Source organism: Mus caroli, chromosome 3, assembly GCF_900094665.2.
Source record: "Mus caroli chromosome 3, CAROLI_EIJ_v1.1, whole genome shotgun sequence".
Classification (NCBI taxonomy): Eukaryota; Metazoa; Chordata; class Mammalia; order Rodentia; family Muridae; genus Mus; species Mus caroli.
The window spans coordinates 122,872,255-122,888,067 of record NC_034572.1 but is presented as its reverse complement, the minus strand read 5'-3'; the positions used below and the strand labels follow the sequence as shown (position 1 = coordinate 122,888,067).

Sequence of the window (15,813 nt, the reverse complement as noted above, 5' to 3'; positions counted from 1 at the left end):
AAGTTACCTGTCTCACGTCCCCGCTCCTGGACACCCTGATGATTCATCAGTTACAAATGCCCCCACCAATAATAGGACTTCCGGGATCTTTTATTTACACAAGTATTGTATGTGATATTTTAAGCAGTAGGAAAAAAATATGTCGTTTCTAAGAAAAGAAGTAAATCTCACACAAAATGTTTCCTGGCTATTCTAACCTACATCCCTACCACCACCCCAAATCACCTTCATTTAAATTGTCTTAACTCTGTTAAAGTGAGCTTATTATATATATTTTCCTATCTTTACTGCTGCTATTTGCAGTCACTGGGATTTTCTTCTAGGCTAATCATTCCAAATACTTTTCTTACATAGCTGATGCTGGCAGCTTTGTCAATCTTGTGATTCCTAGTATTAATGGTTGGAAAAATTAACCATTGCTATTGAAACTTCATTTGCTCTCTTTTCTTTTTCAACTAAATTATAAGGTCCTTGAAAATGTAAAATACTCTTGGCATCTTTCATTCCCTTTCTATTATAAATAGTGCTAGGCACATGGTAAGACTTTGGTAAGCATGCGCCCAGTGGAGGATTGTTTACCTAGTCTGCTCTTCCGAGATCTTGTGCTCTGTTATAGTAATGGTACAGCTTTCTTTGTCTTTGATATCAGTTGCTATTTTTGATATAATGATTCACCTACATCTAATAGAATGCTATATATATGCTTCAATTTGTTGCCTTCGAACATTTAGGAGGAATGAAGGTTGTCACAGGACAAAGGAGTTATCAATCTTGTCTAAACATGGTGTATCTGTAGACATTACTCCAGGACTGGGACTAAAACACTACTTCCTGTGTGGAGTCAAAGAGTTGGCCTAAGACATCCTGACAGGAGTGGGCTTATGTATTGAAACTGTAGCTGAGGGTTGAGGGAGAAGTGGTATCCATTCAAGGCCAGCGTAGGCTATATAGCAAGTCCCAGACCAGCCTGGGCTGTGGATCATAATCTTGTCTCAAAAACAAACAAACAAACAAACAAAAAAACAAAAAAACAAAGAACAAACCAATGAAGCCAACTTCCTTTGCAGGCAAATGCTCTGCATCAGTCGCTGACATCTGGGAGAAGCTCTGAAAGTATAACTTACACAATCATGACTCAATTCCTCGCTTCTCCCTTCTTCCCCCATCTCTCTTCGATTCTCCCCTGTATCATTCTGGGATCTTACAAGGTTGCCTAGGCTAGCCTTCAGCTCATGATTCATGATCCTCTGATAACAGTCTCTTGAAAAGCTAGGGTTGTGCATGTAGCACAATTTTGTTGAAGACATTTTTCTTTCATTGTGTGTGTATCTATCTGCACACTGTAGATGTGTGTGTGCCCTGGCACATACACATTCAACCACGTATATGGCTATAGACGTCAGAGGTCATGCGCTCTCCATATTATTTTTTTTGAGGCAAGATCTCTCTCTGATCCTGAAGCTCACTGTTTTGGGTGTTTTGGGTAGACTGGCTGGCCACAAGCCCTGAGGAATTCATCTCTGCTTACCCTTAGTGTTGGGCTTACAGATGCGTGTCTATGTTGGGGTGTTGGGGGTCCCAGCATGAGTTTTTCATCTGTATAGCCAGTCTTTTACTCACTGGACCATCTCACCAGCCCTGAGAGGGAAATTTCTTAGAAAGAGCCCCTACCCAGGGATGATTTCTTCAACATTTGCAGCACATAATCATTTATGAGAGTCCTTTGTGGTCGTTGCACATACATTTTCAAATATGTAAAATAAAATTTCGTAGTATAATTTCAAATGACCAAAGATTACTAATCTTAGAAAGAGTAGGTAGAGTATCATTGAGTGTTTTATGTCTGCTTGTGCACACATGTAGAAACTTCTCATATGTATACATACAAAGAAAATTTAAAATTTAAGCTTAATGAGTAATTTTTTATATGATTGTGTACATTGGGGGGGGTGGTTTTGTTTAAAACAGGGCCAATACTGTAGCACAGGTTAGCCTTGAATTTACAGCTATCCTGTCTCAGCCTCTCGAGTGCTGGAATTACAGTACCAGCATGCACCACCCTGCCTGGAATTCTTTATACTGTACTTTTCAAGAACCCCATAAAGAACACATGCTGGTGTTATAATCATAAAACAAGCTAGAAGCGAATGTCCACTCTTCTGCCCAGAAGCCAACAAGGGTTGTTCAGTTCTACTTGCTTCATTACATTATGGAACAACCCTAGAGTTGGCTGTGGTCAGCTGTTCTCAAAGAAGCAAGTCCTTAACTACTGACTTCCGGGGTCTCGGCTTCCTCATCTATAAAGTGAGAAAAATCACAGTCACGTTAGACAGGCTTAACCGGGTACACATAAAGCGCAATAAGTTACTGCAGTATTTAGATGGATTGCCAGGAACTTCTCAACGATATTTATATTTGCTTGGCTATTTCTAGAACTGGCAGCCTATCCTGTTTCATAATAATGGGGATAGCTAGCATCTGTTGGTCACACAACACCAAATGAAGTGACCCCGTGTTATCTGCGTTATCTTACTCAATCTTCACAACAGGCCCAAAAGGACTTTTAATCCCCGTTTTTCCTCCTGGGAAACTGGGACACAGGGAGGTCACGTGATCTGGCCAGAGTTACACAGCTTGCCAGTCTCGCAGAAAGGACTTTATCCCAGGTCTGTCCAACTCAGAAGTTCCCGTTCTATCTTCAGTAACATACGGCTTTACCCTTAGCAAGAAACTTTCCTCCCAATACAAACATTCAAAGAGCAAGGTTGCCAAAAGATTAGCTTCCTTTCAACAACTTCCCCATGGCCAAATGACAAAGGAAGATTAATACTGCACCAGCGAGGCGAGGGTTTATATTTTGTCAAGTACCTGTCCTGAAGGTCCCTAAGAAAACTTACTGTCATGTTGAAGACTTGACTTCTATATTATGAAAAACTGCTGGGTCCTGGACATCTTCCAGACTTTGCAAATGCTTCCAAAATTTAAATCACCTTTCCTCCCAAACTTGCCTCCTTCTGTTCTGTGCTGGCAACACCATCACTCCTTCCACGGTGCGAGCCTTCGCCCCTCCCCCAGGGCAGGAGGCAGGCTATGCTGCGTTTACCTCTAACATGTCTCTGCTCTGTTCCCACTGATGTGGTCACATCAGTCCAAGTTCAAACGCTTTCTTGTCCTACGTGACTACAGCTGGGTTCCAAGCGGGTCTTCTTCCTTTTAGAATCTAACCCCCAATCTCTCCCATGGCACTGTCAAAAATCCGTTTTCTGGAAAGCAGACTTAAGCATGTGATTTCCTTGTTTGACAATCTTCTCCGCGTTTTTGCCTCCCAGAGGATGAATGCCTTGGCATGGCATGCATCATTAACACTAAAGCCCTGGGCTTCGTTTCCAGCCTCGCCTGCTGTCTCTCAGACCTATTCCCTGCATGGTTCCTATATTAAACTCCTTGAAGACTCTCACTTATTGTAAGTTCCCACACTATTATTTGAATGATTTATTTTCCATGCAGGCAAAATATATATTAATGAGAAAGTATAGAAGTGATACTGATGAATACTTGTGATGTTAGAGCACAGTTTATTGCTATTAGTTATTGGAAGATAATTTTGTAATTATATTTACGTACAGAGAACTTAACAGTGTACACTGTAACCCAGTTTAGTCGCAAGTTCTCTAGCCTTTGCCTTTGCCAGCTTGGTAACTCAAGCTACAGACTTAGGACTCAGGACATTGCCTCCCTAGTGGTGTCTGATCTCACTGTATTTGTCATTGTGATTGGTCCTAATAGCTTCCACCAGCTTAGCCAGAGCACCATTGTCTTCCAAGTTAACCTATGTGAAAGCAACAGAGGTATATGTCTTCCTGTAGAACCAGGCACCCCAGCCTGGCCTTTCCCTCCATGTTGCCGTAGGGGATCACCATCTTTCAGTACAGGGCAGGCAGGAAAACCTCCTGCTCAATGGAGTTTACATCATGGGCAATCACCACCAGCTGAGCCTTCTTGTTCTCCACCAAGGTGGTATTGACCCCCTGCTAGGAGGATGGACATCCCCTTTGCCAGTAGCTTTCTTCTGAGCACGGGCCAGTAGCCTTTGCTTCTTCTCCTGTTCTGTCTCTGGCCTGTACTTGTGGGCAAGCTTAAGCAGCTGAGTAGCTGTCTGCCTTCCAGTGCCTATGTGAACTGGTTAATGGCAGGAGGTGCTTTGAGCCGGTTATAGAGGATGGCTCTTTGCCACTGCAGCCTGATGTAGCAGGACCACTTGATGAAGCGTGTTAGATCTCTTTTGGACTGGATGTCCTGCCCAATGCTGAAGTTCTTGGGCCTTTTCTCAAACAAAGGTTTGACTACCTCTTTGGTCTCCTGTTTCTTCACGAAGGTGGGGGCTGGGGCCAAGTTCTTCCCCTTGGCCTTCTTTGGGCATCTTCTTTGGCTTGAAAAGAGAGAGCCATAGGTATTATTTTTAAGGTGTATATTTGACCTAAAATTTAAGTTCCTCTCCCTTTAGCATTGGGTTTCTAAAAGCCTGATCCTTGAGCCCTATGCATGTATTAGATGTTACTCTGGGAAGACAGTCAATTTGCTAAGTCCACTGATGAAGAAACACCATTTCATCCAGCTGAAACTGGGCTGTAGACGGCCTTGCAAAGGCAAATCTAATTGAAAGCACAAGTAGGAAGTGGATGGCCAAGTAAGAACATTGCATTTGAGTTCCCAGTCAATTGTGGCATGTCCTTAACACCTCAAATTGTAGTGAAGCTCACATTATTGTTCTTTTTAGCAGTACTTATTTCCACTACCTCCAATGTTAATATCTTTTGTTTTGGGAATTAGACCCAGGGGCTCCGTCCTGCTAGGCAAACACTCTACCACTGGTTCACATCTCCAGAGCTGTTCTAGTTTTATTTTGAGACAAGCTCTCACTAGGTTATCCAGACTGGCTTTGAACTCACTATAGCACAGGTAAGCCTATAAGCTGCCACACCTTCCAAGTAGCTGGGATTGTAAATGTATGCCAGCAGGTCCAGCTTCTTTGATGGTTTTGAGAAGGTGTTCTTTAAATGCTGGCATCTCAGCCCTTCCTGGGGCTGTCCCAGTGAAAAGCCTTCACTTTGTTCATCCCTTACACTTGGGGATGGATGGATCACTTCCAGGAGGCACGGATTTCTTTGTCCACCACTGATTTTCACTGCAAGACTGGCCAGCTTGAAGTTATTGCGCTCCTGTGGCCTGCTGCTGCCAGGGAGGAGTGTAAGCTACAAACAGAAGGTTGCTTGTTGACATTACGTATTTCTTGTTCATCCTGCTCACCCCAGTGACATTCTAAAGTCAGGCAACTAAATAAGAATTAGGCTTAGAGGCTCTGGGTCCAAATCAAACTTGACTCTGTGAGCTAATATTGCTTTTCTTCCCTATTTTTTCCCTTTGCCCTCTGGGTCTAATTGCTCCGTGTTTACAGTGTATGCAAACATGTTTCTCATTAGTGTTTATTTACTGCCACAGGAATCTCTCTGAATGCTAATCTTAGCGGAGATGCTTTTCTCAAAATCAACCCAGATCACATTGGGTTTTATCGTGTAAATTATGAAGGAGGGACGTGGGATTGGATAGCTGAGGCTCTCTCCTCAAACCACACGGTAAGGCACAGCATGATTAATGAACAATTGTCATTTTGTTGCAAGAACAGCATTTTCGCAATACTAATTTTTTTCCTCAATGCTCTTTGCTTTGAGAATCATGGCGTCCCTGTTTCTTCTTTCAGAGATTCTCCGATGCTGACCGGTCAAGTTTTATTGATGATGCTTTTGCTTTGGCAAGGTATGTTTTAAACTAAGATTGGGTCACTCAAAACACCCTGAGTTTTCCCATATGTCTTTAGAATTAATTACAATCACATTTGACTTCTTAATTGAAAACATCCAAATGTCTGTATTTTAAGCATTATTGGTTTTTTGTTTTTTGGGTTTTTTTTGCTCATTTCCTTTTTAAATTCATACGAGCCTAATGACAAATACTGATGTTAACTATTCATAGAATACCTTCCCATCCCAACCCCCTTCTCTGTTAGAACTGAGTATGAGTTACTCCAGATCAGGGTCTTTGACTTCATTAGTGATGTTTGAAAGGGATCAGAGTGTACCTTGAGCTGATAAGATGACTCAAAGGATAAAGGTGGCCTCTGCCAAGTCTGCTGACCTGAGTTCTAGCCCAGGACCCACATGACAGGAGGAGAGACATAATTCCAATATACTGTCCTCTTACCTCCACGTGTGTACAGTGGCAGGCCCATCCCCCTCAAAAAAAAAACACAAAAAAACAAAAAAAACCAAGTGAAATATAAATGACATAGTTTTAAAATATACCTTCAGAATTTGATTTAACAAATGCATAGTGTATTTCAGTTTTGTGAGCCCACACTTACTACTAGATATTTTGAACTAGAATTGTCAGTTCTTATCTAGGTTATTAGGACAAGAACAAGCCATGGTAAGCTAGCATTGGCTAGCATTCAGACACCATTTTAGAGATTTGACTTTTTTTCTTCTTCATGACCTGAGAGTAACCCGAACTTAGAGAAAGAGAAGCAATCTAGATTAGGGAGTAGAGGAACAGTGACCATGGCTTCTCGACTTTTTCAGGTCCCCTGACCCTAATAATTATTTATTAAGTTTCTGATCCTCTGCAGGAGCTACATACTCAGCTGATTATTGGTATCAAAGTTTTTCAGAAGCTTTGCACCCTGCTAACATGAGAGTAGATAGATGCTAATTCCTTTGGAAGCATCTTCTGGGTTCTTCCTGGGCTAAGCATTAATTTTTCACTCTGTGTCTTTTCCAACAGTACTGTATTGTCATTGCTTATTAGTATCCATACTGCCCAAGAAACACTCTTATGAGGATGGGCATCTGAACCCCACTCAGGAGAACGTGTGACTGTTAGAGATGTTGTCCAATAGCTACTAGCCAAGCATAGAGATAGCTGGTTGGCTAGGATAACAAGGAGAAACATTTCACGTGAACTCCTTAGATAACTTATGGGAAGTCAAAAGATGCCATCAGTCTTCCCAGGGTTAAATTCCAAGGGTTAGCCCTTCTTCCATGGGCTTTGAGCTTGACTAACATCCTGGTTCTGTAGAAGCTGGAGCAAGCCTCCTTCCTCACCACTGCCTGGGTCAATCTCCTTATAGAAGATTGGAGATGACTTCAGAAGACTATTGTAAGGATCAGGGAGAAGATAGGTACATGGAACCTCAAAGATGATTTTTCGTACAAGTTCCTATCAAATTCTGTCACTTGATCGAAATATATGCCCCTTAGATTTTTAACAGCAAAGATGTGTCTTCCAAAGCTCTTCTGCAGTGCTCCCTGTACCTTACGGGGCGATGTAGAGATGTGTGATTTAGGGCTGAGCCTTCAGTCTCCATTTATGCTCAGGAACTTGAGCATCCATGTCTTCCTCAGTCACCACTCTTCACCACAGAGAGATGAGACTAGCATTTTCTTGGATATCAACATTCAAAATACAAGCTGTTTTTCTATTCGATTTTTTTCTCAAGTACTCCTGTACTAAACTTAAAAAAAAATACTTTTCCATAAATTTTTGTAGAATTGACTACTATGGATGGTATCATGGTATCATGGTGGTATCAGTTGAGTCTCAACAGTTGAGTCTCAACAATGAATGCAATTTCTTTTCTTTCCTTTTTTAGTATTTATTTTATTATTTTTATTTGTGTGCGTTTGTGTGGGTACACTCACATATGTGTGGGGACACACAGAGGTCAGAATTGGGCATTGGATCCCCAGAGCTAGAATTCTAAGCAGCTCTGAGGCCACTGAGGGGGGGAGTTGAGAACTGTGGTCTCCTGTAAGAACACAAAGTGCACTTAACTAATAAGCCATCTCTCTAGCTCCGAAGTACAGTTTTTTAATTACTTAGCAGAGGAATTCTCACGAGCATGAAATGCTAGGGTCACCACACTGGTCCTTTCAGTTGAAAGTCTGGTTTTCAATTAATTGTCTTATTTATTTTCTCTCTCAGAGCTCAACTTCTGAATTATAAAATAGCTCTGAACTTGACCATGTATCTCCAATCAGAAGAGGATTTCCTACCATGGGAGAGAGTCATTTCATCTGTAAGCTACATCATTAGCATGTTTGAAGATGACAGAGAGCTGTACCCCATGATAGAGGTGACGTTAATGTTATTAGTATACCACAAATGTAAATGTTTCGTCGATTGGGGTGGCTCCTAGGGGAAGGACCTCTTGGGGAATCTCTATCCACCACATGAAATTAAGAGATGAGGTCATGACTGGTCATTGCAGATGGGTTGTGTGATCTTTTGCACTTTAAAATATTTAGTATTTGTGTTTCTGTATGTCTCCAAAAGGTATCAATTTTAATATCAAAATGACTATAAGACTATTTTATTTAAAAATTTAACACATTATAAATTAGAAGACGCTTTGAAATGGATTTACCTGCTAAGTTTAATTTATTTTAACAAAATACAGCAAAGTAAAAAATTATATTACCTCCACATTGATATTTTTGTTTTATTTTTCATCTCTACTTACCTTTTCTCTGTCATTTCCATAGCACTTTGGCAAGCTGCTTGCAATTTTAAACAAATTCTTTTTCTTTCTTTCTTTTTTTTTAAGATTTATTTATTTATTATATGTAAGTACACTGTAGCTGTCTTCAGGCACACCAGAAGAGGGCATCAGATCTCATTACGGGTGGTTGTGAGCCACCATGTGGTTGCTGGGATTTGAACTTCGGACCTTCTGTAGAGCAGTCGGGTGCTCTTACCCACTGAGCCATCTCACCAGCCCCCAAATTCTTTTTCTAAGCACTGATCCAAACCTCTCAGGTCTAGTAGGGGAAAGATTACAAGGGGGGCTCTTTATTGACAGGAGATTCAGAGACGTAGCAAGTTCTTACTCATGGTGTCCTGTGCTTCTCTTTCAGACGTACTTTCAAGGCCAAGTGAAGCGCGTTGCAGATTTGCTGGGATGGCAGGATACCGGAAGCCACATCACAAAGTTATTTCTTACCTTTTAAAAACTAATATTCACTTAACATTTGTGTATTTGTGTTTTAAGACATAGCGAACATTTGCTGAGGCCCTGGCTCTGTGCTTGTTTGTTTTTGAAGGTTACTCCGGGCCTCTATCTTAGGATTCGCATGCAAGATGGGAGACAGAGAAGCCTTGGGCAACGCTTCCCAGTTATTTGAGTCCTGGCTGAAAGGGAGCACAAGGTGACTACTTGTGTTGTTTGCCTGTGGAGAAGATTTGAAACAAAGTGTGAATAAATACAGAAAATGCCTTTGTTTCTTCTTGCAGTATTCCGGTAAACCTCAGGCTGCTTGTGTACCGCTATGGAATGCAGAATTCTGGCAATGAGGCAGCGTGGAACTATACCCTAGAGCAGTATCAGAAAACATCGCTTGCCCAAGAGAAAGAAAAACTGCTCTATGGGTTAGCTTCAGTGAAGGATGTTAAACTCTTGGCAAGGTAAACTGTTCGCGGTTTGCTGTTTGCTTTGTGGTCCTGGGGATTAAATACAACCAATGCTTTGTCCATACCAGGCAAGCCTTTAAGCATTACTATGTATACTTTTGTGTAATTTATTTTTTCATTTCTTTCTTTTTGTTTGTTTGTTTTCCAGATAGGGTCTCACAGGATGGCCCTGTAGGTTAACCTTAAGGCCATCTCCCTGTTTCTGCTTTCCACGAGGCCTGACATGTTTTAATGTGTAATTTAAAATACATTTGAGGAACTGGAGAGATGGCTCAGCTGTTAGGAACACTTGGCTGTTCTTCCAGAGGATCCCAGTTCAACTCCCAGCACCCACATGGTGACTCACACCTACATAACTACCACAGGAGTTCATGGCCTCTTTTGGCTTCTATGAACACCAGGCTCTAAAGTGGTGCACAGATACGTACACATAAAATCATAATAATAAAAGATTAAATAACTAAAGTAAAATTGGTTTAGATTAAATAAAGAACATGACCATCTTGACATTTGTCAAAACATTATGCTAGGCGGCATGGTGCTAATTATATGCGTTAAAGAATTTAGTAACTACTTAGCATGCTTTAGCAAGACCTGGATGCAGGTGCAGGAGAAGATTGCACAACAAAGAAAAACGAATTGCCTTCAGGGCCCACGGTATCAGTATAGTTTCTAGAATTTCGGTGGCTTAGTGTGTCAAAATGTTTCCTAAGACATTCCTTGAGAAAGACAAGTTGTACCCCCTTATCGTATCTGCTGTAGAAAGTGGTTTGAGTGGTTAATGATTTTTGTAATCTACTTGTGAGTTTGAAGCAATATATTTTAGACCTTGAGTGATGACCATAACCAAGTGAGGTTTGGCAGCAAGTTTGGGGTGAAGTGAGGGGTTCTCTGGAACTCCTTGCTTCTCCGAGCATGTGATAAACGTGCTGTATTTCACGCGAAACCAGGTTTATGCGTACATCTACAAGTGCCTAAAAGGGTAGCCACCTCAGCTTTCTATCTGACTGGGACTAAAAAGTCAGTACAATGAGGAACCACAGATGCTGGCTGGTTTTGTCTGCAAGTCTGTTTTTTAAATAAATTGTTAAACCCTAGTTTATGGAGTCTATGAAAGTAAGTATCGGAGAGTTTTCTCACTCCCATACTTTCCTTTTATACAAAGGAGGCACACATCCTTTTGTAGTGATGGAGAGAGGGATGCTCTGTTTCTTCCTGGTCTTCCACAAGGAATTGATCTAAGTTGATCCTGGGCCAAGTCTACTGGGTTTTAACCAGTCACATTTTACCTGCTAGAATACTGTCTGTCTTCTAGAGAGGAATGCTGTGGTCACAGGCATGTCTTCTGATCATGAAGTGCTTGTGATGTATAATGCTTTAGTTTGCCCAAGGGCTTTTTCAGTATCCCTGAATATCTTTTTTAGAGGCTGAAAATAAGTCAAGGGTTCACCTACACAACCGACAAGCCAAAGCAACAAGGGTGTTCCTGAAACCAATTAATATCGTCACCTCATCTTGCCTATGAGGTACATCATCCTGTTTTGCTCCCAATCCATGCTGGGCATTGCACAATTAAATATTGATCTACAGTACTTTTCCTTGTAGAATGAAAGGAGACCATGGCATTTTCGAATGTCCCACAGAATATGAGCTTACCTTAAAACTTGAGTTTTCTTCTGTCTCATTTATGATAAATTTCTCAGGTCAAATGTCTTCCTTCTCTACTGCGGTGCCAGAGCACCCAAGAAAACAACTTAAAGTGAGGAAAGATTAATTTTGACTCATGGCTTAAAGATCTGAGTTCACATTCCAATACTCTCAGTCCTGACAGAAGGCAAAAACATCACAGTAGAGGAGTCAGGAGAAGGAAGGCTGTTCATCACGTGTCAGCCAAGAAACAGGGAGAAACAGAGAAGGAAGCAGAGACAACATATGCCCCTCAAAGTGATCTACTCCTAAGCAGGACCTCTTCACAGCCTATTGAGTTACGCATTCATCACAATGGATGAATCGACTGATGAAGATGGCACCATCATGGTGCAGATACTTTTGATACATGACCAGCTGAGGACCAGGCTTTCAACTATAGACCTTTGGGGCCATTTTACATCTAGACTCCAGCATTAAGTATGCTCAACTTTGATAAAGTATAAAATGTCAGAAAAATCTATACATTTCATTCTTTTTGGATAAGAGCTATTTCTCTCATCTACCTCACATCTCAAGTTGAACAGTAATCTTTTAAATGTATTTATTAACTCTTCTTTCCCCTAAAAATAGGAATGGTTTAAGTCAACATGCAGGAAGCCATTGAATGAGACAAGAAGATTATTAAAATGTATCTGATTATTAGCAGTAGATATTTTTGAGGAGCCTTTTTCACAGTAAACAAAACACGTGGTGACTTCAGATAGAAATAATTCTAATAGCAATATAGACTTAGAAGGTCAACTCTAGTTAACACCACAGCATAACAATTGATAAACATCTATTTGTTTTTCTTTAATTTATCCTAGATTTATTTGTATTAAACTATAATTATACCTAGATAGCTTATATTAGCAAGCAAAGTTTAAGTTTTGTTCCATAGAATAAGACCTTAAGTTTTTCTTTACATATACTTTTTAAAAATTAAGTAAATAAGTAATTCAGTAATTAAGTAAGTTCTTGTATTCAATAATTAGTCTTTATCAGAGCAGTTGTTCAAATTTAGTTTGTTTTGATATTTCTAAAATGACTTAAGTTTTAAATTAATTGAATTTTCAATAACCATTTTAATATTTGATATTAGCTAAATTTAAATTATTAGATTTAGGTGTTTGTATTTCAGTACTCACCAAAACTAGAGGTTATTCTTTTTTAATTATTTATTTAATGTATATGAGTACACTGTAGCTGTCTTCAGACACACCAGAGGGCATCAGATACCATTACAGATGGTTATATCCACCATGTAGTTGCTGGGAATTGAACTCAGGACCTTTGGAAGAGCAGTCAGTGCCCTTAACCACCGAGCCATCTCTCTAGCCCTGAGGTTATTTTTTAAGAACAGTTAAATACGCTGATATGAGGTCCGTAACACGCATACACTTCCAGGTCTGGCTTCATTCAGAGATGATGCATCTATCCCTCAAGAAACTGGAGGCCCCAGGGAGTTTAGAGGTCATGTGGGGTGGGGGGTGGGGGAATCCACGTGGAGATGGGGTGGGGAGGAGGGATGTAGAGCAGACAAAGGGTGGATGGGGGGTGGGGAATGGAATATGGAGTGTTAAAAATAAATTAAAAATAAAATTAAATTAAAAAACAAAACAAAACAAACAAAACCCATCTTTCCCCAGTTGCCATATTTAACTCACTCTGTCAGCTGACACCTCAAGAATTGAATTGCTGGGATGAAAGCTGGGAAAACTTTAAGCAACAGTCAATTCAAAGTTCACTTTGAAGCCATTTTCTTCTTGCCTTCTCTTAGGTATCTGGAAATGCTCAAAGACCCCAATATTATTAAAACTCAGGATGTATTTACCGTCATCCGCTACATCTCCTACAACAGCTATGGGAAGACCATGGCCTGGAATTGGATACAACTCAACTGGGACTATCTGGTCAGCAGGTGAGATGATCAGATAACAGCCTCTTGTCCTCCTTGTTTGACACACCTTACAGGTGCCATTTTTTTTGTCTTGGCTGTGCTTTCTCTGACCTCTGTACCACACCAAAGTGGCATATTGCCACACTACTGTTCTTCTGGGTGTGTTCATTTAGGCACAATTCATTTTTCTTTCTTTCTGTTTTTTTAATTAGATTTTTTTCTTCATTTACATTTCAAATGCTATCCCAAAAGTCCCCTATACTCTCCCCCAGCCAGGTAACCCAATCACAAAAGAAGTCACTTGGTATGAACAATTGATTTTTCTTAAAGTTACTGCTTCTAGTTGATTCACAGGATTCTGAGATCTGGAGAGAAAGAACTAAATTGCACTATTTTTTGTTTAATTAAAATGAGTTAATATGGGGCTGGAGAGATGGCTCAGTGGATAAGGGCACTAGCTACTCTTCCAGAAAATCCGGGTTCAATTCCTAGCACCGACATGGCAGCTCACAACTGTTTGTAACTCCAGCTTCAGGGAATATGACACCCTCACACAGACACGCATGAAGGTAAAACACAAGTGCACATAAAAACTGTAATAATAAATGAATTCATATAATTCTCCACACTATACCATTGCATAGCAAAATGTCAGATAGGTGTTTAGTTCTCAGCTACTATTTGCTGAAAACTAGATGAAAATTCCTGGAGTTGAGCTCCGAGAAGAGCCCTATGTCCCCAGAACTTTCATCTCCCTTGACCAGATAATAAACTCTAAGTATTCTGAATATTTTTAAAAAGAGAACTACATTTTTTTTAGGCGATAGTACTTTGGGAGGTGGGGTGGGTGGAGACTTGGTCTAGTCACCTCTGTGTGTGTGTGTCATATGCGTGGTGTGTGTGTTTGTGTGTGTGTGTGCACTTGCGCGCATGTGCACGCTCCTGTCCATGGTTTACCTGTTTGTAATTACTTCCGTGAAAGACTTGGTTTAAACTGAGCAAACCTATTCAACAAGCACATGCCATCTGAGCATGTGAGTTAATCTTGGGCGAGGAGCACTTTCTGTTTATAAAGATGGGTTACCTACTATATGTTCTCAGTTACCGGAAAGACTCCGAGTCTATATATGGTGCAAGAAACTTATATAAATAAAACACAATGTTTACTATTAAATTATTGTGAAAAGATAAAAATATCTTGTGTTTATTATATAACTTAACAATTAATAAGTAGAAAAAGACCTTATAGAGACCATAAACATCTGGCTTTAGAGTAAACATGTTAGATCTTATAAACTAAGCCTTTTTCCAAGGGCAGTGAATTGATTGCCCATTGTCAGAGCTATGCCCATAAGCCTTGCCCGAGGCTTTCAATATTTCTTCATCATGGGCTGCTCTAACATTCATGAGATATTATTGCAGATGGTCCCAACACACAAACATCATACAGTAGCCACATGTCTGTTACACAAAAGGCATCATTAATTATGTTTGGTTTGAAGAAATAGAATTTCCCTATGAAAAATTATAAAAGACAAGTTAAATAGAAATGAGCCAAATTTTATTCAAATATTTCCAAACTTCTAAATGCTTTCCAAATTTTGGATTGAGTGCTGTTTCTGCCTGTGTTTCTGAACAATTTATTTTTAGCCTCAAATACATAATCTGTTTTCCTACTAAGCTTTATGACTGCTGTTTGCCAGATCATTGCTGTGTTCTCCCGTTTAAGCACAAAGCTCTAGTCTCTATGGGAAATGACTCTTCACCCTGTGTCTCCTCAACCCTTAGGTAAAACTCTGAGGACCAGTGAGCTTAGTAGGGCAGCAGTGAGGTTTGATCAAATTTGATGTTAGTTTGTCCCAGATGAAAAAATTCATTAATTTTGACATAATGAACATGGCATAAATATCTCAAGAAAATTTAATAAGCGCATTATTATAAGTTTTGAGTATATCAAAATAATTTCTATATGATCTAATATTATGTTTACACTTATTAAGTCAAAGCAGACGATCTCACCTAAGTTTTTCAAGCCATTTAAGATATACTTGAATTCTCACTGTAGTTTTAGCTACTTTGAAAAAGACATAGAATGCTTCTGCACTTCCTACGATATTGGGCCCTTGAGATGAACATAATTTGTTGGAGCGTTGGTAGTGTTTATACAAGTATTTGCAGTTTTTATTAGATGCATTTGTTGCTAACTCCCAAATACTTCTCTTAGTTTTTAGTTTATAAGACTCAAACAAGAATAATAATGCAGAAATTATAGGCCATTTGAAAAACTATGACTTGCAATTAGCAGCTGTTCATGGGACTCGTAGACTCTCACTGCAGCAACAAACACATTTTGCCTTTTAAAAATTCCCGTCTTCCTCTTACAACACCAATATGTATACTCTTCAGAAACTGCGGGCGATAATAGTGTTTAAGTAATCTATAAAATGGAATTGGTCAGAAATAACTTCTGTCATCAGATCGGTGTCTATTCTTGAGTCGTTTCTCTATGAATGCTTATTAGATACACATGGAATCACGCTAGCCACATGTTTTTTTTTTATTTTTAATATTTTTATTACATATTTTCCTCAATTACATTTCCAATGTTATCCCAAAAGTCCCCCATAGCGCCCCCCACTTCCCTACCCACCCATTCCCATTCTTTTGGCCCTGGCATTCCCCTATATTGGGGCATATAAAGT

At 39.9% G+C, this 15,813-nt stretch overlaps 1 protein-coding gene across 1 annotated transcript in view; it reads left to right on the top strand.

The window, feature by feature from the left end:
* Positions 1–15,813, top strand: part of Enpep (glutamyl aminopeptidase) — a 65,141-nt gene that overhangs the window by 44,984 nt on the left and 4,344 nt on the right. Inside the window, exons 12-18 of the mRNA XM_021157699.2 lie at positions 5,500–5,633; positions 5,759–5,814; positions 8,038–8,188; positions 8,970–9,043; positions 9,156–9,260; positions 9,346–9,516; positions 12,992–13,132. Coding sequence (XP_021013358.1) covers positions 5,500–5,633; positions 5,759–5,814; positions 8,038–8,188; positions 8,970–9,043; positions 9,156–9,260; positions 9,346–9,516; positions 12,992–13,132 — 832 coding nt within the window. The remainder of the gene's footprint in view (positions 1–5,499; positions 5,634–5,758; positions 5,815–8,037; positions 8,189–8,969; positions 9,044–9,155; positions 9,261–9,345; positions 9,517–12,991; positions 13,133–15,813) is intronic.